Raw genomic sequence first — 26,580 nt, 5'->3', positions numbered from 1 at the left:
TTGATTATTACAAGAGATATTAGTTCTTGGGGTTTGAAGCTTCTAAGATAGGGCAGCACCTGCACCCATGCTGTGTGGATCTCATCTCCTCGTACCTGAGCCTTGACCTGGTGAGTGAAAGAAGATGCTTCCTTGACTTCTGGGTGAGCTGTGGCCTGGACAGGGCAAGCTCTCCCACAGAAGAGGACTGTCCAACACTGCCCTCTGGCAAGCTGAGTTCCCAGCCTTCACTCTTCTGAGTAGACTGTGCCAAGAGCGGCCTATGATGGCTAAATGTCTAAATGTGCAGTTGAACCTAATAAGACCTCAAGGCAGGCAAGGCACTGAAATGTTTAATCTTTAGTACTTCTTTTGCTTTTAGGTCTCTATGTAACCCAAGACAAAAAACATATTGCTAAAGTCATAAACAAATTAATTTTAATAACATTTTAATTTATTCATTCATTCAAGAATGTTTTAGAAGGTTCATTGTAGCTGCTCTGTGATAAATAGTAAGGTAAGAAGACAAAAGGGAATACAATTAAGTGGCTAGTGTAGTCGTCAGTGGAGCTGGCTCTACTTGAGATAGTTTTCAAGGGTAGAGCTGACCTGGCATGTTAATAGATGTGATGAGAGGAATGAAGAAAAGTGAGGCATCAAGGATATCTAAGTTTTGGCTGGAGTAACAAGGTGAATAGTGATGCCATTTACTGCATCAGAGAATACCAGTAGTGGTCACAAAGAAGTGATAGAAATGGTGGTGAAGAATAAGCAGACTTCTACTCTGCATTTAGATTAACCCACTGAAAAGTAAGTACTTACATAAGCCAGTGTGGGGAAATGATGCCTTGAGAATACTGATAATACGGATCCAGTTTTATAACCAGCATTACATACTTAATTCCTTTTACGGGAAGCAAGGATGAATAAAGAAGAAAAAGTAGGAGGGGCAAAACATAGCTTTAAGTGTGCAGCACTTCATGTGTTAAATTGAAACAACCCCAAAGTTCAACTTCCTTCACTGTTCAAGGAGAAAATCCTTTACTATGTACTTCAGGATAAAGGATTTGCAACTATATGGTGCTTGAGAAATATGCTATTGCTGTAATTTAACTCACTGTATGTGGGCTTCAAGATGCACAGTGGCATTCCAAACCAACTTTTAAAGAAAATTGCATGGAATTTTCAAGACATCAGGAGCGTTCTTAAAAGTTATGCAGAGAAAACGGATTTTTGATAGTTATGAATTACATTTAGTGCTGCCAGATTGCAGGGAACGCTCTTTTTGCTTCAGTATGGTTACAATTACTGTTGACAAAGTTTTAATTTAAATTTTTAAGGATTTAAATGGAAGAATATAGGTCACTGAATTTTCATTCAGTGTGTAAGGATCACTAGTGGCAGAAAGCAAGCTTTGTTAGTGAGGGTCCAATTTTGGCCCTGGAGTCCATCTCTTTGGTAATAGTTGGGAATTGAGTGTGTGTTAGCGAGAATAATTTGGCTCTCAGTCAGTCAATCAGTGGACTGAACACGCACAGTTAGAAACCTGCCTGGCACAGAACAGAAGCTCAGTTCAGAAAATACTAAATGCATTTGTGAGACAGACTCAAGCCCACACGAATCATATATTACAATCACAAGCTGGAAGGGAGTCGATCTTTCCTAGCAGGTTGTAGATTTAGATAGATTTGTAATAGTCCAAAAATACACTACACAGCTTCAAAGTCTAATTCTACGATTTTCAAGTGGTTTCCTAAAGATGAAAAAAAAAGAGGTAAATATTTGTAGAGCTCACTGCATGCAAAAAATGTTTTAAAGAGCCTTGCTATATACCAGGAAACCTTAAGAAATTATAGTAGGTGTCTAATTTAAATGTTGCATCTTAAAATAACTAATTTTAAAGTATATGCAATGTAGGCTATTAAATAAAGACCACTTCCCTGAATAAAAATGTTAAAATTACACTTTTTCATAAATCCAACAGAGTAGAATAGATTTCAAATCAACAGTCTATCTAGCAAAAAGATGAAGTATGAGCTGTGTGAGAAAAGCAGCATAATTATGGAGAAGCCGTGCCTTTCCACATAATTTGTGTGTGTTGGGGGGAGTCTTCCTTCAGGTTTGTGCTCTGTTTGGTGTCTTATTTGTCCTCAAGTGCCCCAAGCTCTTGAATCAGTGTTTTCCTTAACAGAATGATGAATGTGATGGATAATACTGATATGTATAGCACATCCTTGTACACATTCCCTAAATTTGCTCCAGCCCCCAAATATGGTAGAAATAAAAAAGCATGACAAAAATTTGGGGAAGTATGCATATGAGAAGTAGGGTACTGACTTTCACAATAATACATTTCATAAGCATGTAAATAACTAATAAAGCTATACTGGTAAGTACCACACACCAAAAACTGTGACAACAAAAGTCACAAATGATGTGCAAATTTCAGCATGCTTGCTAAACTCACCCCTCTTTCTGCCACTCGAGAAAATTTTATCAGAATCCAAGTGAGTGAAATGAAGAAATCACAGAATATGTTCTAATTTATAATTTTTTAGAAAGTAAATGGTTTGCAAACCTTGACTGCAAGGTGTGTTTTAACAGCAAGGTTGAAAACAAATGCTTTAGAGGATTTCACCCAATTTCTTATGTAAACCAGAGCAGAAGGTATGATTCTCAGAAAAAGCCAAGTACATTTGCCTCAACATAGAATAGGACTGATTGAATTTCAAACTCTTCATTTATTCTGTAAAGCTGAAATGTTAAGTTCCTTATTGCTGTTCAAAATTGGCTTACATCTTATTTATTATGATATATTATGTATGTATGCTATTACAACATATACATATTATTACAGTATACATATTATTCTCATTCACTTAAAAGAAGTTTTTGGTTACTATAGGATATAAATTTAAAATTTCAGACATATTCCCCTCAAGCATGTTTAAAGAGTGTGATTCTGGGTGATTTGGGCTTGGTCATGAGCTGCTTCCTGCATGACTGTCTTGTCCCCAGGAAGCCAGGGAAGCATCTCTGGCCTTCAAATCTCCAAATCTGACTTTCCAAGGCTGCCTTAGGAGAAAGTCTCAAACCCACAGAAGGCAGGAGTTGGGCTGGATCCTATTAGGATATTATTGTGATTTAAAATCTAAAAGTACAGAAGGATCCTTTATGAGAGGAAATAAAATATCTTCAAAGAAAAACTGCTTTCTTGAAGAAGCTCCTAGAGCCACTTGCGAAGAAAGAGATAGGAGGAAGGTAAAAAATGGGAAATTTAACCTAAGAAAGAAATGGAGATGACTGAAAATATACTATAAGTATCAGGGGTTGGCCTCGTGGCCTAGTGGTTAAGTTCAGCGCACTCCACTTTAGTGGCCTGGGTTCACGAATTTGGATCCTGGACACAGACCTACACCACCTGTCAGCCATGCTGTGGAGGCAACCCACATATAAAATAGAGGGAGACTGGCACAGATGTTAGCTCAGGGCTAATTTTCCTCAAGTCAAAGAAAAAATAGAGGAAGATTGGCAACAGGTGTTAGCTCAGGCCTAATCTTCCTCAGCCAAAAAAAAAAAAAAAATACACTATGAGTATCAATCATCAAACAGTAGCTAGTTTTCTACATAATTTTTTCTGCTTCTAAGAATTATTTACCATATAAAAATATCTTGGCAAGCAAAATATACATTACATCAGTACGAAAGTAGCTCATTTTAAAAGGCTATATATATAACAAATAGAAAAGTAACATAACTTCCTGAAGACACAGAAAGGTTTCTTTTGTTTACTCCTTATTTCTGATTTTTAAAGTCTCCTTTTCTCGGCTCACACTCAGTCATTCTCAATGAAAGACAAGTTGCTTTCAGGCATGAGGCACATAGGCTGGATCAGCCACGTCAACTCAACATGATTATTTGAAAAGTTGAAAAGTTCAAACTATTTATTTAATGTCATGCAGATAAACCAAAGAAAAGGAACACATTTGACAGATAAATTCTAGGTGATTAAATCTTACAAACCCAAGGGAATGTTTTAGGATAAGGGTTAAAATGAATTGTGTAATATTTAAGTTAAAAGTAAGCTTAATTTACTTAATTAGGAAATTAAATTAACAAAACTACCTTTTTGTCTCAAGAGAAAGTTCCATGTAATACCTATCCTAAAGTGAAATCATCAAGAGACTGTTTAATTCTCTTACTCCCACAGATACGAGATAAAAGGAATATTAACCCCTTATTTCATAGATAATAAGACCTATAGAGGGATTTGAGGAGCTTGGGAAGGTTGGCACCCAGGAAAATCAGTGGCCACTTTTACCAAGGAAATTCACCAGTTTTCTACTCTTGAGTAGGTAATTGACTGACATATCTAGTTCTCGTCTGTACATCAAAGGAGAAGTTGAACTAGAGCAGTGTTTTTCAAACTGCTGGTCATTCTGGTAAGTGATGAAATCAATTTAGTGTAAGTCCAACAGGCATTTTAAATGCAAAATGTATTTTTCACTGTAGGACAAAGAAGGCTGAAAAATCCCTGAATGAGATTATGTAAGGCTTTATACAGTTTGAACACTTTTCTACTTATTTCCAAATGGGCCCACGGGGTTCAATTTTAGCACTTATTTAAAAGAAATGCAGAAAATCTAAGACAAACAAAATCAGAAGGAAATCCCCAGAAAGTTGATGGAGTTGCTATAATGTAAAACTATTTCTCCTTCCCAAGTCCCACCCCTAACTTCTCCAAAAACAGAAAACGTGGGTAGGATTAAAAGAGTATTGGCTAATAAGGAACTAGAAGTTTCTAGTGTGATGGGAATCCCTAAATGAGGATGCTTTAAAACCTGGGGGGCTGATGTCGCTGAGTTGCAGTGGGAAGGCTGGACTTGTGATGAGATCTAGAATAGGTTTTAAACTTAGTATTAAAAGGCAGAAAATAGCGACGTAAGAGTCAGAGTGCAGCACAGATTTAGAAGATTAAATTTTCAAAAAAAGCCTAATTCACTCAAAGAACCAGAGTTCTTTAGAAAAACGTCTAATGCCATGTCTCTAGCATGAAATGCACAAGATGAACCTGGTATATCCTGACATAATCAGTCTATGTCAAAAGAACAAGGAAGTCAACTTGAAGAGGCTTCCACTACCAAAGACAGGACAATCTGAGTATTACTAAGAAAAATAACTGCCAATGATCATTGAGTTTATAATGATTAAACAAAAACAACAACTCCTTATTGGCCACCTTTGGAGGATAGTGGAAATCAAACTAATATTTTGAAAACTGGTAAATAAAGAGAAAGAATCATGTATTATTCCTTCCTTTCCTATATAAATTGAAGTCAGGTAAACCAAAAAGTTGATAAAGGAAAGTTGCCCTTAATATAAGGAAGTCTTGCCAGTAAATGAAAAGAGAAAGACCTTCTAGCAGGGCTAATCCTACCAGCGTTAGAGGATATATGATGTGAGCCTAATCAGTGACAGACAAACAGTAAAATCAATTATTTTAATGTTTAATTTATATTTTGTTATGAATGTTACTATCACTTTCCAATGGGAAACTTGGCAGATGTTTGTTTTGCTCTTGTTTTTGTTTTTTTCAAAATAAATCAGACACCAGATGTCTTAAGTAGGCTAATTATCCAGTAAATAATGAAGGAGATTTAGTCAAACATCAAGTAGGGAGGGCAAAATTATCTCAACGAGACGGTAAAACCCTAAGCGAGAATTGTAAGTGGAAGAGAATATGGTTTGATGCTTTAGAAGGAAGAGACGCAGCTCTGGGGTTTTTCCTCTTTCTGCTCCTACTTTTCATGATGTCTCAGAAAATGAGGAGCACTAAAGTCAAAGAGCATAGAGGAGGCAAAGAGCAAGGCCACGCTGAAGAGAGATTCAATTTTGACTCCTGGGAGAACATTCTCGGAAGAGGCTCTCCTAAGGAAAGAAAAGTAACAGGCCACTGAGGCGGATCATGACACTAAGGTCCCAGGAACTGAGCTCAGGTTGAAGGAAGATGAACTTAAAAAAGAGAACAAGTGCTTGTGTTGTTGAGGGCGGTACAATTGTGTATCTCTAGAAACAGCCGCACTTTAAAATACTGCTATGAAATTGTCACTTGGTGTTAGCTAAATTGCTTTTAAAGAACCATTTAAATGAGGGAATAATTTCTATATGAAAAGCAGAGAAATCTGAGAAGTTATCTGCAAATAATCCGGTAAATGATTTGGAGTGAGGAGATTTTAGTTGCAGCTTTGCTAATTAATTAAAACCTATCTGGGCTCAATTTTCTCATCTATTAAAAAAGAGTAACAATATTTCTGTTTCCTTCATAACTTTTTAAAAATAATTTAGAAAGGGAATGTAAGACAAAATTTTAATTCATGAAGAATTATACACAGTTTTGAAATTATGAAGAAAACATTTTTTGAATACACATTGAACATCAATGAAAGTCTCTACCTTCGGGCTAGGGAATGTTTAATCATAACATGCAACAGATATTTGGTGTCAGCATAACAAAGTTATAGTGAATAAGCACATTAAACCTATTAAGTTCTATAACTATATAATTAGATCTCATGGGGTAGCTGCTTCGTGACTTTTTTTTTATACACAGATGGACAAACATGGTGTAACGGGATTCAGTTATATTTTTAAAGCTCTGACAAGTGGGAAAATCCAACAAAGCTTTCTAGTAATAAATATTCCCTAAGCACATCACTGACCTATGAGTGATTATGCAACAGACTGACTTAATATTGAACCCATACCATACTCTTGCTCACAAACTATGTGAACCTGAGCATTTCCACGCCGAGGTTCCAGATCTGTAAGCTTGAATATTAATAGTGCCTATCTAAAGTGGGGTGGTAAGGGGATTAATTGAATAACGCCCACAGAAAACATCTAATAAATATCATTATTATTATGAAAGTTTACATTTCACTTTTTTCAATTGAACTGGATACTTGATTAGTAGTTAGAAACCAAAGTAGTGTTTCCTTTTATATAATATATGTTAAATGAAGTTGTTACCATGGGAATGGTGAATAAGACAGGAAAAGTCGAGATGAAAGTTGGAACTTACCCTGAATTTTCAACTAGAATATTTTCATAAAGTTTCTTCAAAATTTTCCCGTGTGTGCACGTAATCACTTTGGATGATTTCTGTTCTTTCTTTAGATTAACCAACGCATACAAACTTATCCATTCAGACACCTGTTCTTGCTCTGAGCCTTTCCTAGGTCGGTACTACCTCAAATGCCCTTTCTTCTTATCTCTGTCCTCCCATGCCTCCTCCACCACAAGTCCTTCCCCAATGATCTCAATCTCTGATGACCCTGTTGTCCTGAGCCTTTTCATCTTGTAGGGCCTATGTTTTTATTTGACACTACTATATTGCCTAATATGCTAGAAAACTTTTTCATTGCTTATGTCTACTTTCTCAACATAAGAGTATACACTTCTCACCCATCTCTGTATTCTCCACAGGATACAGCCAGCACACATACAACAAACATTTGCTGAATGAAACAAAACACAGAACCAGCCCAGAATAAACCCCGGGATACAAAAGGAATTTAAGCATCACATACGTCAATTCCTTACTCAGTGCTTCCATCTTTCCACATCTTCCTCAAGCAATTATCTTGGCTTGAATAACTCTTGTAATAGAGAACTCACTATTACTCAAGACATCTATTTTCAAGAAGTTTTAAACAGTAGGAAATTGTTTCTTGTGTGAGATACTGGAAATCTAGTAGAATTGCAATTATCTTGACATTCATTGCAATCTTCTTTAGATCTGCTCATCACTGATATAATACTAATAGTGATCAATAATGATTCTATTTATACTACAGCCTAGTACAAGGAAAATGAATGCTTAGTCCCTGTGGTCAAGGGTAATAAACAATGAGGGTTAAATATAGGAACTCTGTGAAAAATCACTGTTTATGTGATTTGGGACAAATTCTTTTATCTTATTATAGGACTCCTTCACAAGATTAATGTTAAAAACAGCTAATTAGAGGCCAGCCCCGTGGCTGAGTGGTTAAGTTTGCATGCTTCTCTTTGCCAGCTCAGGGTTTTGCTGGTTCAGATCCTGGGCACGGACATGGCACCACTGGTCAGGCCCTGTTGAGGTGGCGTCCCACATGCCACAACTAGAAGGATCCACAACCATAACATACAACTATGTACTGGGGGGATTTGGGGAGAAAAAGTAAAAACAAACCAAACAGCTAATTAAAATTAAAGTGTATTTTAGAAACGCTAAAAGTAATTGAGGAAAGGAAAGTTGGAAAGTTAATATTTCAGTTAATAATTCAATTGAATATGTAAATTTAGTCATTTAGTTATAAAATTTAATAAATTAATTTGGAGCAACAATATATATGTATTTGGAGATATAAGAACATTTAGGGGAAAGCACACAGAAGTTAGCCCATTTGTCTTTCAAATGTAGCTTAGAAGTTTCCTTAACTGAAAAAAAAAAAACCTCTATTACATAACAAGCGAGAGTTGGCCTTCAAATTGGTTATGGAAGTACTTTCTTGAAGTAATGTCTTAAGAAATCCTCGTCAATAGATTTGAGATTTGTAGTCTATTATGGCAAGACACAGCAACAAGCATTGTTATTGTTCAGTCTTTTATTTTAAGGTTATATAGCTGCAGTCTTAGAATTACCTAGGAAATTGGGAAGAAACACAACAACTTCTTCGCTGTTGAACAAAGAAAAGCACTTATAAAAACTTTTAATTAAATACTAAATTTGTGGTGAAAACTCATGACCATTACTGAGAAGAAAGGAAAAAAAAGAGAACATAATATTTGCTACGCATAACAGGAGACATGTAAATCCAGTAGTGAGGAACTCCAAGAATAAAATAAAGAATTAGAAGTAGACTATGGAAAACACTATGGCGATTTCTCAAAAAATTAAAAATAGAAATATCATGAGATCCAGCCATCCCACTACTGGATATTTATCCAAAGAACTTGAAATCAATGATCCAAAGAGATTTATGCATCCCTATGTTCATTGCAACATTATTCACAATAGCCAAGATTTGGAAGCAACCCAAGTGCCCACCTATAGATGAATGGATAAAGGAGATGTGCTATATATATGCAATGGAATACTACTCAGCCACAAAAAAGACAAAATCATCCCATTTGCAACAACATGGATGGACATTGAGGATATGATGTTAAGTAAAATAAGCCAGACAGAGAAAGACAAATACTGCAAGATTTCACTCATACGTGGAAGATAACAAATACATGGATAAAGAGAACAGATTAGTGGTTACCAGAGGGGAAGGGGGTTGGGTGGGTATAAAAGGGATGTATGTAAACATATGTATGGTGATGGATAAAAATTAGACTACTGGGGGTGAGCACAATGAAGTATATTCAGGAATTGATAAATAATAATGTACACCTGAAATTACACAATGTTATAAACCATTATAATCCCAATAAAATAACTTGGGGAAAAAAAGACTCTATAGAAAAAAAAAAGGGGAATTAGAAGTGGAGAGAAATAACTTTTAAGATGGACATACAAAAGAGAAATTCGCAAGAATAGAAGATTTAGCAATTTAGTACTATTTTGTTAGAAACAATAAAAGCTATCAATATTTAAATGATAGACTGGAGACTGAGAGTGAATAATCAACAGTAAATAATAAGACATTCTTTTTGACTTGCAAATGTATTTTCTAAAGTTCTTCTCTGTCACTTTACAACTATTAGAGTTATTCCTGCTGACAAAAGGAGTTGAATCTTACCCAGCAATCTTGGAGCAGTTTGAAATACAATTTGAAAATGAAACAAAACATAAAAGGGAGAAACCAGGAAAATAATTTTAAATGGAACATCATTGTATGTAATGCATATCTAATAATATGAAAAGTAAGAAGATAAAATAAAAAGCAAAATTATTTTTGGTATAAGACTTTTTCTTGAATAATTAATCAGTGTTGGTTTGGCAAGAAAAGAAGAAGCACTCTTGATCCACTAGTATAATCCAGAATGCTTGATATGAGTGTAATCCAGAATCCTTCCTTATCTTCCTTCAGTATGCTCACTTTGATAACACATGCCAGATCCCAATTTGGGTTAACTAACAGCTAAAGAGGTCTGGTATCCCAAGAAAAGGTAGGGAGTGTACAACCTATTAATCTTTCAATAGCATTAGAGGGTCAACAAGGCTGGGGTGAGACGTGGGTTATACAAAAGCAAAGATTAATGTCAGCAGGCCACTTCCTGCCATTCTTCTCGTCTGGAAGAGGAAGATGCATTACTTTTTTTTTTTTTTAATAAGCAGGCTAGCCCTATCCTCTGGATCTCACCAGAATGAAAGCTCCAGGAATGTAGAAACTACCCATGTCCTGCATCTAGTGCAGAGCCCAGCACATAGTAGGTGCTGAATCAAAATCTGTTGATAGAATGAATATATATCATGTCTGTTGTATAGCAAGCCAACTGAAATGACATCTCAAATGATAACCAGGGGAACAGTGACTTCCTTGACTTGTGAGACCTTTTGCCCAGAGTAATCCAGAAACTTTTGTGGCAAGTCTTGGGGTTAGGTTTAAAAGTCCCAGATCAGGCAGGAGAGCATTAGCAAGCAGAATAAGAGGCAGCCAAAGACTGTTGTGGGAGAGCAGCCCTAGAATCTGTGGGAGTGACCGAGGAGCATGTGGAGTGGCACACAGTGAGCCTACGGGTTGTCAGTGACTTTGTAGGCCCCAAACATCGATGTCAGTAGTTGAGTGTTTACAGTCCTCTTTAACTAAAGATTACTTGACAATTTGAGAAGGGAAGTAAAAGGACATCACCAAAGTGTATTTCTAGGGCCTTCAGGAGTGCTAAAGTCAAAAGAAATGTGATAACTCAGAAAGAAACCCTGAGTCCTTTTTACAACTGCCCCCGACACAGGCTCTTACTGGTAAAATTCACTATGGAGATGCTAATGGAGATAGGAGCTTTATTCATCCATCCCATTTATTACAGCATATGTTCTGTGCCATGCAGCCTGAGAAAGACGGTTCTGACCTCCATGGATTTGAGTGATACAGGCTGACTTCTACTCCTTGTCTTCCTTTTAATCCTAAAAACACACTTTTCCAAAGGAGGAGAATTTTCAACAGGAATGTGTTTGAAGGCAAGCAGAAAGGTAGGTTGGAAACTGTTAGCTGACAAATCAGCATAGGAACAAAGTAAAGCATAAGGGGAGCCAAGAGAAAATTATCCAAACAAAAATGAAGGTAATCAGAGAAGGGATAAGGAAGAAACCTAAGATAGGGAGGCAAATTAAAGATTTTAAGCTTTTTGCTGTATCTTTCTCTTTATTCCCTACTAGTAAGAATCTGGTTTAGATAGCTCAGGTATGGAAGTCAACTGGGCAGGTATAGACTAACATAGGTCAAACTTCTAAATAATGATTCCCACATACAGAAAAACCACACTCGGGGTGGGGGGCTGATTTTTCTTCAAAGAAAGAGATGATTCTATTATTAGAAGAACTGCCCATTAGTGAGTATCCACTATGCCACCAGGCATGACACAGACGTTTTATACTTATTTTTACTACCTTTTATGTTACGTATTATTATGTGATTAATGATGACAAAACCAGGAGGTTAAGTAATTTGCTCAATGTCACAAAGAAAAGAAGGGGCAAAGCTGGAATTCTAACAAGTCTCTGACTCCTAAGTTTGAGTTTTTTCCCATGATACTGCTTATAACATACATTTGTTCAGTGATAGAAGAACGACAATATTAGATTTCTCTTCAGGGAGCAATTTCCCAAGACTGTATTTTCCATTTAGCTGTGCCTGAATTATTGATTTGTTTATAATTGCTATCCTTCACCGTAAAGATCTATGTTCAATTTGGGGAATAAGAAGCCTATTAGAATGATAGTTTTCTTCATGACAACTATATCATATATCAATTAAAATGAACATAACTTCACAACAGTCTGGCCAGGTGTTGCTAAGTACTATAATACCACATTTAACATCTGTGAGAATCTTGACGAAAATTACAAATGATATGCCACGCAAGCTGCTGTTTCTGAATCAATGCATCCTGCAAAAAACTTCAAAAATCTCAGTATCCTAGACTGAAAGCATGTACAAATGCAGCACCATAGAGAGAGCTGATGAGGTGGAGATTAACTAGCTTGAATATGAGTAAAGGAATAGAAAGTAGAATTATGGAGTAGTCTCTTGCAGGATGAAATTCCCCCAGTATCAGGAGCACATCAAATTTTATAATTTTTAAGTAGCTTCAATATTCTAAAAGTTTTATAGACTACGTCTCTACTTAACCAGTTAATGAAGAAAAAGGCATCTTCTTTTCCTTGTTAAACTTTATAATTAACCACGGGCTTGGAATCAGACAGCCTCCCCTAGCAGAGCAGTTACCTCCAATAACAGGCTGTTTTACTGGTTACAATGAATAATCCTTTTTGCTATTTTCTTGACAAAAATTATTCATGTGTTAGTGGCATGGTACCAGGGAAAAAGAGATGAACTGAGCTGAGATTTCAGTAATTTGCTTTAATTTTATAATCAAATACCAATTATAGTACAATCTCATAAACTATTCACCTTTCTCCCTCGTCCTCAATTGTGACCCAGTGGTTTGAAGAACAGAATCAATAGATGCACAGAGACTCTCACCATGAAGCCTTTAAATACCTAAGATCTCAGGAGGAAGGAAGAGAGATGAGGTTGGGCAGAGCTTGAAAGTTGGAGGGACTGACGGTATAAGAAAAATTGTGATAGATTTGTTGTCACCACGGAAGAGAAGTCGCCAAATGTTCACTTCTGGTTCCTCTCAAATGGACTAGGTCAGTTGTTCTCAACTTTGGCTGACATAAACATCACTTAGGCAGGTTAAGGCCTAAGTGATGTTTATGTCAGCCAAAGTTGAGAACAAAACCACTGCCTGGGCTGCACCTCCCAGAAATTCTGATTTAATTAGTCTTAAGTAAGGCTAAGGCATCAGTATGCTTTAGAAACTCCTCAGGTGATCCTAAGGTGCAGAGAGGGTTGAGAACCAATGACCTAAATAATGCAGAGATACAAGTAAATGTAAACCATATTGGCAAGGTTTTAACAGTTTTCGCTTCACTAGGAAAAAAAATCCTAAAATTTCAAAACACCAGAATATGAGAATATCACTAAACAATAGCAATAAACAACAGCAACAAAAACAACAACAAAAACCTCTTCCAAGACCTAGGAAAGGAAAAGGGTAAAAGAATTTTGTGCGATTCTTTCCTCTCTCCCTCCTATAGGAAAGCAACATTATAGCAGTATACACTGAGCTAATCATTAGATGGGGCATGGGGTACACACAGGAACATGAGCTCAGACATTAATTCCCCATTTTACAAATGAGGAATCTGAGCCTCAGAGATGTGAAGGAACTTCCATAATGCCAAAGAACAGACAAAGCACAAAGACAGAACTTGATCCCAGATCTGTCCCAAGTCCAAAGCTTTTGCTCTTCTCCATATCTTCTAGAACATTTCTTTGCACTTGCTAAATTAACAGATAGGTGCTGGAGCAGAATATAATTTTAGCAACATTTTCCACTGCTGGACCTGGAAGAGTTCATTTAAAGGAACTTAATCCATAGCTCCCCTGGCTATTAGCAATCGGACATGGCAGCCAATAGGTAAAGGGGAGTAATATAAAATAAGGTTGGAGGGGCAGGTAGGTGACTGATGGTAAAGGACCTTGAATGCCATGTAAAGAGTTTGGAATGAATGAATGTACTAGTTAATTAACGAATCTACATGTATTGAGTATATGCCCTGTGTTGGGCAGAGAGAACTCTCTAAGGCGTAGACAATAGGGAGATACTGGAGGTTTTAGAGGCATTGTATCTAAGTGGCAATCTAATATGCAAACCAGAAAACAAACTACAAGGAAAGGAAAACATGTCAAAACACTCCTTTTGCCTGGTATAATTAGGAAAAAACCAACCACTCAGAAACACGAATAAATTCATGTAAGACACATTTACCATTCTCAAAAAATAAACTCTGAAAAGAAATTAGGGTTATTTTTAAGCCAAACCTTTTTTTTATGTTGTGTTTTATTACGGCTTTAGTAGAGTTCTTCCAAAGGATGAATTTAGTAGCTGATAAAATACAACTCTCCCACCCAGGGCAGAGGGTCAGCATGACACCCCAGGACTGGAGTCATTTATTAGCATATTTCAGAGTTAACAATGAAAAAATTTAATGAATTATTAGTTTCCCTCACGGTAGAAAGCATAATCTCAAATTTAAATGAACAAATTAAGAAAATCAGAAAAGAGAAAAGGAAACCACTTCAATCTCACATAAAGCCAAATATCTGGTTAAAACTTTACATTTAGATTAAATACACAAATCAATAAGAAAAAAACATAAAGCTGAACAAAAAAGAAAGGCTAAAGTATTTTTCTTTATTACTTCAACAGGATCATTTCATAATTTTCATATTTTTATAAAACAACTTGGTTTTCTCCACTTTGAAGAAATATTGGGAACTAAGATAATTTAATTTCTTGCATACAAACGTATACCATTTACTTCCTATATATCTAAACATGGAAGTTTCTCAGGCTTTAAAGAATTTAAAGCATTAAGAACTGTGGCATTTGAAATAGCAGGAATGCACTTGACATGACATTAAATTAAGCAAATTAACTCAACGTAATAATTTTTAAGTTATAGCTATATCAAATATTTAATTATCCTGATTATTTACTTTCCTGTATAGCTCTTTTAGACATACTCTTTAATCCTATGTGAGTGTGAGAGTGTGTGTGTGTGACTGCATGCGGTGATAAATTGATACACACGTTTATTTTACTCTGGCTATCAGTCTCATGATTTCTTGATTATTTTTGGTATAATCAGATTTAGCACAAATAAAGATAGTCTCTATGAGATAGTAGCTCTTGATTTCTTTTAAAAAGCTTTCAAAGATTTTGTAACTTTTTATTCTTGAAAAGGATTAGGACAATGGCTCATTACATACCATAATCTGTGATTTTACAGGAAACCAAATACAGCTCTTTCAGGTTTTGTCCTTCCTTTGCAATGACCTCCACACACCTGAAACACACAAAAAAAGTGATGAGTTACACTAATGCGTTTCAAGTTAAATTAGCAAGAGTTTGGCCACGATTGTAACAGGAAGAGGTCAGCATTTGATGAATGCCACAGCTCTCTTCTTTCAACAAACCTCTTTCAAGGTGTTTCAGGAAAAGGTATTATATTCCCTGCTTTAAACTCTCTAATACCTAAATGACTTTAATTAAATACATATGACTAGTGTATCTTTTAAAATCAAAGCAACGAAGGAGATGGTGTCAAGATGGCGACGTAGGCGGACTCTGAACTCACCTCCTCCCATGGATGCAACAAATTTACAACTACACTTGGAAGAATTACCCCTGAGAGAGAACTAATACTGGATAAAAAGAACTCTCACAACAAGGGACGGTGCTGACTGAGGTGGAAGAGGCAGAAATTCCTTTCTGGAGAGAAAAAAAGCCACCTTCGAGCTTCAGTGCCTCACAGCCAGCAGGAAGCAATCCTAAAATGAGGGGACTGAGGCTGGGTGAGGGTAATTGCCCACGATGCCAGGGTGAATTTGGGGCGGGGATGGGACCAGAACCCAGTGTCCTGGCTCTGACGGTGGCGTGCCTTCCCCTGAAGTGCACTGGGCACTGCTGTGTGACACCTTCGTACCCGTGGGCTGGGTGAAATGAACACTGATGTGTTGTTAGGACTTGGTCTACATTCTTGCCAGAGTAATCCTTGTCTTCTCTTTTCTTTGCCTCCTCCCAACTCCCGTGATTTCTCTGGATGCCCTGAACCACCATGCAAACAAACTTGTTTTTCTCAAAAAAAAAAAATAAATAAATAAATAATAAAACCAAAGCAATGAAAAAGCGATATTCCTATAAGAGTAATGTTACATTTGGTAACAGACTAGTAAACATATGCTATATAAAGAACATACAGCATTTATATAATAAAATAATATAAAAATAATTATAATGAAACTGTAGAATATAGAGGCATGGTCATGAGTGGATGGTAACATTATGCATGGCTCAGTTATTAATGATGGAGTTTGATAACTAAAATACACACTTTTTGTGAACTTTTATTCATTATAAAAGAAATTTACATCTTAAAAATCTATAACATTGATTAAAGATGAAAGAAAATCTGCACACAAGAACTTTAAAATCTTTTACTTTAAAATGTTTTATTCTTAACATCTTAAATGAATTTTTGCACAGGTAAAGGCCATTTTAATAATATAGATATAGATATGTAAGATTTAAAGACTTTTCTGGTTTCCTTTAAGTTAAAAGATTTTTGAATGGTGCACTCTGCTCCAATAGCCATAGAGGAACACGTAGTACAGAACTGAATGAACTTTAAAGATAATGGTGAACAACACTATCTATTTTGTGGCTCAGTCCCCTATAATATCAGAAAAACCTGTACTGTCATACCAACACATAGGCATATGCATCCTTCATTGAAGTCCCTGTTTTAATCTTTATAAATAACAGTTAAGAAAGGGTAAAAGGAAAAAGAGTCATTAACCTTTTCTAAGAAGTAAGGATCAAATAATTTGATACCTGTGTGTATAATCCATCAAAAAATTACTGAGTATCCATCTCTGTCTTTCAGATATTTTATTTGCCGTCTGGCTTATTTGTAGGTATCTTCATAAAATGTCAAGAAATTTTACTTCACATAATTCACTACTGAAGGTTAAATTAGTTATAGAGAAGATATATTTTTCTTTTAAAAATATTTTTATAGAATATTGTTTTAATGGAATGATAAACATTTCAAAGTTCCTCAGAATAACTGAATAAACATTCTTTTTTGGCTATTTTTAAAAAAAGATTTATGATAAAAATTGGTAAGCTCTTCCAAGGCTACAGTAGAAAATTTGAAACAGTAACACAATGTAATTATGATTGATGCAGCTTATTATCAAGGGAAATTTTAAAACCTAATTCCATGTCATTTGGCTTTAATGTAACATTTGAATGAACTCATAAAATAGGAAGGATAAAAGCAGAAACGAAACATTACAGTCAACAACCATGTTTTATACACAACTTTAGAAACTGATTTTCATATGCTAAGGATAAAAATAAAGGCCCTAGATGATTACAAAATCCTAAATAGTTTTAAAAAAAGAAAGTCTGACTACTTTCTGCCATATCAAAGATACATATCTCACTGCCTTCCTCTATCACCTACCAAAAATGTTAGCAGATCCAATGTTTTGTATGACCACCACAAAATGAAATAAGGTAGTGCAGAAATAACGTTCATATCATTTGTTCTGTTCCCACGCTCTTTTCAAAGAGTTCAAAATGCCTGATTTCATATTTGATTATGAAAAGACTCTAAACAAATGCAATATTCTATTTGCGTTCCTGCCACTTGATTCTATATGCTACAAGCACATATGAACATTAAAGACACACAGAGCAGACTACAAACAGCAAATAACACCAATTGATTTCACTGTACAAGCCAGACCAAATTCTGTTTCACAGGCAACAAGAAACCGTATTCATATAAAATAAGATAATCAATCACTGGATAAAAACTGTCCTAAAAGTGATGAAAGGCCATGAGCATCAGGTTTCCTCCCTACACAACAGAGAAAAGTTCTTATGAATAGATATCACAAATATATTTGGCTTACTCAAGAGGCAACAGCTGAGAGATAACATGATTACGAAGCAAGCAGTAAATATCTGTTAGACGAAAAAGGAAAAGAGAAATATAAGAGAAAAGCACTTTGCTTTTACAAAGGATCACCTAGGATTTTGCTCTGTTTTTCAAAGTTGAGTTGCATCAGGTTTTCCAAATACTTTTAATTACCGTGTAATCACAGCCAGTGTGCTAGAAGTTATGTACAACATACAACTCCACATATTCTCGAATAAGAATTCATGGCATAAAAAATAGTCCTTGGAAGCTTTGTAGCAAAATTTAATTTTTTAATTTAAATAGCATATCATTCACAGATGTGATATTTGAGGAGGGAAACCCCAAGTCCTGTGAATCTAGACTAAAACTCAATATAATATTAAAATACAACATTAAGTGGTTCAAATAAATAGCCAAAATAGCTATTGTTTTGAGAGCTGAAAATGGAAGTGGTTTGTATTATCCCGTTACTGCAAACCGGTGGAAATAGAGCCCCACAGCAGGTCCCTGGCTAGGGCCTGAAGCCCTGTGACTAGTCTAGGTCAAGCCTCCCAGGTAGCCTGTGGTGACAGCAGGTCATGAGAGAGACGGTGGGTGGTGACGGTCCTTTCCTCTCGAAACGTTTCAAATCCATTTTAGAACATGTTTACAGGAAGCGCTCTAACATAACACAAGTCTGTGGGCCACAGTTACTCGAAATAATTCCACTCTGTTTTAAGAGTCTTGGTTCTACTGATGACCTTTAGTGTGTTAACATCAGAGCATTTTCCAGTTACTGTATAGATTGTATGCAGGCAACAAACAAGGCGGTATTAGTAATTATTTAAACTTTTTGACTACAGGTACTCATGTAAGTTTTTTTAAGGGCTATTTTTAAAATGGTACCAATAAAAGAGAGAAATGACAACTAGAAGGACCCACAACTAAAATATGCAACTATGTACTGGGGGGATTTGGGGAGAAAAAGCAGGAAAAAAAAAAGATTGGCAACAGTCGTTAGCTCAGCTGCCAATCTTAAAAAAAAATTTTTTTTAATTTAAAAAAAGAGAGAAATGTTTGCGAAGTGCTAATCTGTAAGTAAGGAGAGTGATAGAACCAAAGACCACGTTTAAAACCTTTGCTTCTCCCTCCCCTCTCCTATTCACACACATTGCATAGGAGAATATTCACTAATCCCAGTGATAAGTTACAGTTTTGTCCCTAAGGGCAAGCCATGAGTCCCTAAACTCAGAATGCAGAATTCAAGTTTTTCCCATTCTTTCTCCCACCCCCTGTACCCACCATCCCTAAGGAAAAACCTCAGAAAACCACATGACTGACATTCTCTATGGGTCAGTCAGTACATTCAAAAAATTCCCACTTCATGCATGACAACTTAAGGAACTACAAAACTTGGGGGAAAGAACTACATCCTTAGTGAAAGTAACAATCAACAAGATTATTAAGAAGAAATTCATCATACAGAAAAAGAGCATAGTCGAAAAATGCAGAAGAATATCAAATATTCTTGATAGCCTGTGAACATCAAACACACGACTACTAAACCATCTTCCCGAGCTCTGAGAAATAAGGGGAGACAAGTCTTAACAAGAGGGAATAAAGAATGAGAAGACACACAGTCTAGTCTCACCTCCACAGAACCACAGAACAACCACCTACCTTCTTTGTGAGCCTCACATCATCATTCTCTCTAAAATGAGGGCCTATAGGAAACATTTCTCCAAATGAAATGTCCTAGGTTCATTTAAATATATTTTGGTTTATTCTGAATTGCCTCCCCTCAGATTATTTTCCTGCTTTTATGTTTTGGCAAGGTTCAGAAGAGAATAAAAAAAATTGTAACCATTGTAAAATCTTGAGTAACAGCTGTTGAGTACATATATATAAACTCCTTTAGAATACTTACTGAAAAGGGCCAGAAAACCTGCTCCAAAGTATCCAAAGCATCCAGAATTATTTTTTATAATAATGTAATTTTATGCTCACCTGCTTTTGGTAATGTTCTAAAATGAATCTGAAACATTTGATGAAATTTGAAAAGTAACAGAAAGGTTACTTTTGTGAGCTATACAGTATTTTTTGTTTTAAATAAGAGAAAGCGTTACTTAGTTTCAGTGGAGGGAAAATCTGTCTCCTTAGCAATAGATTCCTAATCACATGATTTATGTGAAGGGTAAAGGTTAATGAATTAAGCTGTGTAAGCTTCAAAACTATCAAAGGAATTCAAAAGAGCCTTGAATTATGGAAAACAATGGCCCATTCTACATACATACCAAATTTTTATGTTTTTTTGTCTCCTACTCAAAAGCTGGAACATGGCATTAGTGACAATTGAAAAGAACTAATGAGGAAATATGACTACATTGCTTGCAAGAGGAGTGTCCTAGGAGACCTTGTTACTGTTTGTGATGTGCTTCAAACCCAAAAGAAGCTAATTGGAGCTGCCAGACACTGGTTTGCAAATCTCACTTTAAAGGACAGGCTCAATCACCTTAGAGGTGTGAAAAGAAATGTCCCCATTAGAGATGCATTAGTATGTGGCTTGGTGAATTTCTAAATAAACTTTAGGATGCTCTTTCTTAAGTCACTTTTCTATTTGAATAATAGATATACCTTCTAATAGAGGAAAAAAATGCAACAAGACAAAAACAACCCTACAGATTTAAAATAAAAAGTATGAAGAGTGCTGTAAAGTAATTGGCAAGTAAGTGCAAAGGGGAGCTAGGTATGTTTAAGGTTGAATAAACACGTAGATCAAACCTTAAAATTCCTGAAATGCAAACACATCATAAAAGTGATCTATTTGGGGGTTTTAGAAATAGAGCTTCATTTTCACCATTTCTTGAAACTAAACAAGCCAACAACCCACCCTATGTTATATAGATTGTAAGTGGTAAAAGCATAAGAAGCTGCAACTAATACACACAAATGAAAAAGGAATAAAAAGGATTTACAAGATCTAAAGACAGCAACAAGGGAGCAAACTTGATCCAATTCTGTGCGACGAAAGCTCATCCTGACTAACTCATATACGGGTCATTTAAATGATAGCAGAGGTCACCAAAACACAATTTGGCATCTTACAGCAAGAATAATGATATTCGATTGATTTTTCTAAAGCCTCAAATCGAGTTTTACTGAAGAATAATCCAATCCCAGTGCAGTAAATGAATGGGCATGATTTACAGGTATACCCTACTTTCAGAAAATGCACTATATAAAAGATCTCTATGTACAGAAAAAGATCAATTTACAGGTAAACATTTATAAGATTAATCAATTCAAGAATCTATTAATAGTACATTTCCCCTTATTACATGTGAATATAATTTCATTTATGAGCATTCCATTTATTGGCACTTTTTCTAGTAACACGACATCTTAACCCTACAGAAATAGCATGCAATAGTTATTTTTAACTTAAACAACTGCACGTAATGATAAATGAACGACTATTTCAGGAAAGTGACACACGGCATCAAAGTGATACGCTGAGCGCTCTTTGTATTTTATGCTATGCTTTTTTGTAAATGTTCTTCTCTCCCAATAACAACACAGTACCAAATATATACTTGTTAATTTTTCATGTAAACTTCTAAAGATAATCTCACAGAAGAGATGTTCACTGCAAGAGAGATTTAAAAAAAAGGTTGAATTGCAACTAAAACGCTGAAGCGTTTGCTCAAAGCACATTCTTAACAGGGGAAAGACTAGGAGCGATATGCAAAATGTCACCAGCTCCAGCAGTTAACAACAAATATCTTGGGACACTCACTTACCAAATGCTATTCTCTGGAAAGCCAGTATCTGATTGGTGAATCTAAGATTAATTTAGGCATTTGCTACTTAAACAGTGAACTAATGCCTATTTTGTCACACAAAGATAGTGAAAGGTTACAAAATGAGAAGAGCAGTTTGTTTGCTTTTTTAAAAATGAGATTTACCACAATAAGTGGCCTATAAAGTGAAATGTTATTGAAACTTAAGTTCTATGTGTTTGCATCTTTGCCAACAGAGGTGTTAGACCTTTGAGGGAGGCAGAGCAGATGTTGTCATTTGCTGATTCTTTCTGGACCACTCCCTCCCTGAGCATCTCTAACATTAGGTAGGTTTCCTAACTGCAGAGTAAAGAGGGGTCAGCACTGAAAAAGGAGTAACAACAAAATAATATTTTCTAAAATATTTAGGAATGACCATCACAAACAAGCTCTCATGGAAATATTTTGTTTTTTCATTCATATGGCAAAATATGTTTTAATTTAACTTGAATGTTTCTTAGAGTACTTTAAAAATGTTTTTCAGATAGAATAAAGCCTACACTATCTTTTAAAGTGCACATTTTCTTTAAGCTACTAAGAAACAAGATGGTTAAGGGTTTTTCCAAGTTGGGGGGTGGGAGGGATATCAAATTAACAAACTTATGATAAATGGCTCTGGCTTTAATATTTCAAATATATTTATTCAAAAGTCTTGTTTTTAATTTTAGCCACTGTTCCATCTTTTTACTACAACTGTACTAAACTACTATATAACAATTTGAGCTAACTTTTTCTTAAGCCAACTTCTTCTAAGCATTCCTCAGAATATACAAGAGGCAGAAAAAAGATTCTAAACTTTTATTTATTTAATTCAATAGTGTTTTATTGAGTGCAAACTATGTGTTGGACATGTTAAAAGATATAATCAGAGAGTCAAATTATTATAAAATGATGGACATAATACTTGTAACCTTGATAGATCAATGACTATTATTTTTGCTGTTAATGTTGATATTAATGTTTATACCTAAGAACAGAAAAATCATATCACTATCTCTATATCTACTAAAAATCAACTGAAAATTGTTATGTTTCAGAGCTGAAGGAAATGTTAGAAAGAAAGGGAAGGAAAAAATTTAAAGGCAACACTTCCTAATTCAGCAATTTAGTCATTGCTCAGTGGGAAAAAACTGTAGTTACTTTGAAATAGGAAAAGTTAAGAAACCTCTTCCTTCTCTTACGCTTTTTGGGGTTCCATCAATTTACAGCCAATAATTCTGAGGGAATCCAGGCACTGCACACTGTTGACACAGTTAAGAATGGTGCTATCTTTATGGTATTTGGCACATTTTAAGAGGGAGGGCAAAAGAGGAGATTTTATTATCCTACATGTACCAAAAATTTACTGCGGGGAAGCAAAAGTCCAGGCTCTTAAAAAAACCAGGAACATAAAAACATATAAAACTATGGTCCAGTTTAATGAATTGTAATTCATCAGAGGCCATTCCTTTTCTGAAAAAAATGTTAGGCAAAATTCTGGTAAGCTTCAACCCTCGTCCTCTGCCCCCAGTAATAAATAAGAACTTTAATGGTAAAGCTGGAAATAATTTCAGAGACTTGTTAGGCTCCCAAACAGGTAAAATGAAATTGGTAATAATCTCCCTACCTATCCCCACCCCCTTTCCCCAACAGCTATAAGTATTGATAAGAAAGTCTCAATTCAACAGACAACATATATATTTTAAGTTTACCTTTAATTTAAAATGGCTAAGACTAAACTATTTTAGTGGAATATAAAAGCACCCAGAAGATGAGATTTCAGGCATCATTCAGGAAAGAGTTAAGTAGTTCCTTACCAGAAGATGCCACAAGTCAGCTTTGTAGTGACTAATTGCCTCTTTAACCTCTGTACTCTGGGAGTTGGCCTGTGCTTCAATACCAGTTTTGTGATAGAGCCAAAGACTGATGTTCAACACAGACCTCCCATGACCTGCGCAGCCAAGGAGTTAACTCAGACAAGATGCTGACAAAAGGTTTCCTTCTCACTTGGGAAGGCACAGAATCTCTTTTTGGATAAGCCAAATTCTCAGAAGACTATAAAACACAGTAGGTAAAGACAATGTATAAAAGTTAAAAGAATGGTTTTACTTTAACTAACAATGATTCTCAATATCACAATCTAGTAAGTCAAAATTTGGTTTGAAAACATGCTTTTAGCAACATGAAAAAAAAGGAGATATTTTTTATTTTAAAAATGCAATGAAGAGGGCACCTAATTTGATCATTTTCTGAAAGCTTACAATTAGATAGCTGTAATAAGACACAAAGAAAGCAGGTCAACATTCTCCATTCCAAATGTTTCCCACATGCTTCAAGCATTCATACTCAGGAAGCATGTGCTTTGTCATTAATTTTTAAGTTTAGCAATTTTCTGGCCTGATCAAAAGCCAAAAAAAGAATTTTTACAGGCGATTTTAAGTAGCAATTATATAAAACTAATTAATTCTGCAATTGGGAGAAAAGAACAGCGAAGGCTTCTCGTTAGTTTCTAAAAAAGAAGGTATGAGGAAGGAGTTCTAGATTAGGGAGAGGGAAAAGTATAGGCCATGGGAGCAAGATAACCCACAGATTCATTCAGAAGAAGAAAGGAGAAAGATGACATGGGCCTGATGAAGGCAGGGATACTACATAAATTGATCCTATTGAAGCTTAACTGGATTGAACTCTGAACTCTTTGAGGCTTATGGATCATTGCTGCCCAATTCATAAAACCTACTTCCAAAGCTCTGGAGCTGCCATTGCTTGATTTCTATTTTCTCCCATATCATTACATGTTAATGTTCATGTCAGAGATGAAATAATCTGTGTTCTAACATTTATAGGAAAGCAAGGCAGCAGGTCACTTTTAATTGTTTTGGTACATTATGTTTACACAGGGAGATAACTTTTTTACTTAAAAACAAAAGAAATAATATTTCTACTTTTTTTTTTAAGGAAGAAAACAGTCCACATAGTTCTACAAATGACAATACGGGGCATCAACCAAGGATTTTCTTATGAAAAGCATGCAGTTTATATTTTTTAAATCCCAACAGAAGGATAATAGCTAAGTTCAGTTAATTCTTATTTATCTGAAGGATAGAGAAACAAAGTACTCCATATTTTCTTCTGAAATAATATTCAAATAAATACAGCAGAATGAGATTTAGAAATTCCAGGGAAAAGCTATTGAAACTTACTTAGTTTTTCTTCCTACCAGGCCAGTTTAATGATTGACTCCTAATATTACAAAGTCCATTTGCCCGTAAAATATATTTCTGAAGGATTCTTTCTTAACTCTTTAATTTATCCATCAATGAAAAGACTTAATTATCAACAACTTAATTAATATTCAAAGGAGTATGTAGTATATTTGTGTGCATGTATGTAATACATTTATAAATATAATTCTTAACAAATACATATTTCCCTTATCACTAGTGTCATTAAATCAACAAATATATAATTGTTATAAATGCACTCAGAAAAGGTATTTTAGTAGCCTAGCCCCTGAAACAACATAATCACTAAAATCCAGGTTGCTTTGGTAGGACTAGTCATCAGCCTATTCCCTATGAAGGGAAAATACACCTCTTTGTTCGTAGGGAGAGTGGTAGGAAGCTAATGAAACCAGTGTGTGAGATCGATAGAAAGCATGGAGGGGGAGCATTACCCATTTTCTCCTTGCAGAGAGTTGCAAAAGCAAGACAGTAAGTAAGCACAGCAAAGGAAGAAGGCACATTTCACTATTTGTTTTAGGCAGCGGGTACATGCAGGCAACATCATGTCTGACAGCCAACAGGAACAAGCAACACTCCTAACCCCAGTACTCAGCTTTATGTTATTTTACACAATAAATCAAAATGAACAGCATATCTCTGGCACATTTCTAAATGCTCTACTGTTGATGATTATAGTTACTATTCTGTCTGCAAAATCAACATGTAGCAAAACCATGTGGCAAAATGGAATAATAGTAGTATTAACATTTCTGCTTTACACAGAAAACACTTCTCTCAAGTACCCAACTAAATAAAGGACTACATTCTGGCATTCCGAGGATGAAACAAGATAGAGAGTTGAGGAGAGACAGTTTACTGTTTTCAAAAGTTGTTAGTGGAATAATGAGGCGAAAGCAATAGCAGGCGTTTGAAAGGGATGTCAGGTAAATGTGCTTGGAGTCAATTGATCAGTTTTATGCTTCTATGAGTCCTGAAGGTGTCATGAGTTCTGCCCTGGTAATGACAGAATTTTGTAAAAAAAAAAATAGAGCACAAATTCCTTTTTGTGATCCTTTTATTTTGGTGATGAAGATTAGCCCTAAGCTAACATCTGTTACCAATCTTCTTACTTTTTCTTGAGGAAGATTGTCCCTGAGCTAATATCTGTGCTGATCTTCCTCTATTTTGTATGTGGCACACCTCCATAGCATGACTTGATGAGCAGTGCGCAGGTCCATGCTTGGGATCCAAACCTGCAATTCCTGGGCCTCCAAAGTGGAGCGCATGAACTTAACCACTTATACCACCAGGCCGGCCCCCCCTTTGTGATCTTTTATTGAAGGTAAATACGTGGTCATCAGACACACAACAGACTTAGGCCATTTGGCAAAATTTAGGGCTTTGGGGAAAATAATGGCAGTTCAATGTCATGCCATACTTTTAAAAAGGTGAAAGAAAATATAAAGGGTAACAGTACAAGTAAGTCAGCGAACATGATGTATACTGAGGGATACATTAGCTGACTTAGTGGCTTGACTTAAGGTTGGGGAAAGAAAATTGTAAAGATGAAAAAGAAGGAAAACAGTATATGCAATACATAACAATATAGAGCTAACATAATACATTGTTATTTATAATATAACATATAAATATATTTGTATAGTTCATGATTACTAAGGGGCCTAAATTTATTTTGTCTGTTAACATATATCCAGGCTTATTCCACTAGAAATGCATATAAAACTATAAAAGAAATATTTGAGAGAGATAAGGAAGGTGGAAAACATGGATAGTAAAGTCAGGGATCGAC

The 26,580-nt window shown here is 35.5% G+C and overlaps 1 protein-coding gene across 1 annotated transcript in view; it reads right to left on the bottom strand.

Moving 5' to 3' along the window:
* FBXL17 (F-box and leucine rich repeat protein 17) overlaps positions 1 to 26,580 on the bottom strand; it is a 463,835-nt gene that overhangs the window by 140,946 nt on the left and 296,309 nt on the right. Inside the window, exon 7 of the mRNA XM_023617906.2 lies at positions 15,030 to 15,106. Within this exon, the coding sequence (XP_023473674.1) occupies positions 15,030 to 15,106 (77 nt within the window). The remainder of the gene's footprint in view (positions 1 to 15,029; positions 15,107 to 26,580) is intronic.

The sequence above is a fragment of the Equus caballus genome, chromosome 14 (genome assembly GCF_041296265.1).
Source record: "Equus caballus isolate H_3958 breed thoroughbred chromosome 14, TB-T2T, whole genome shotgun sequence".
NCBI classification, from domain to species: Eukaryota; Metazoa; Chordata; class Mammalia; order Perissodactyla; family Equidae; genus Equus; species Equus caballus.
This window is presented reverse-complemented; position numbering and strand designations above follow the sequence as displayed.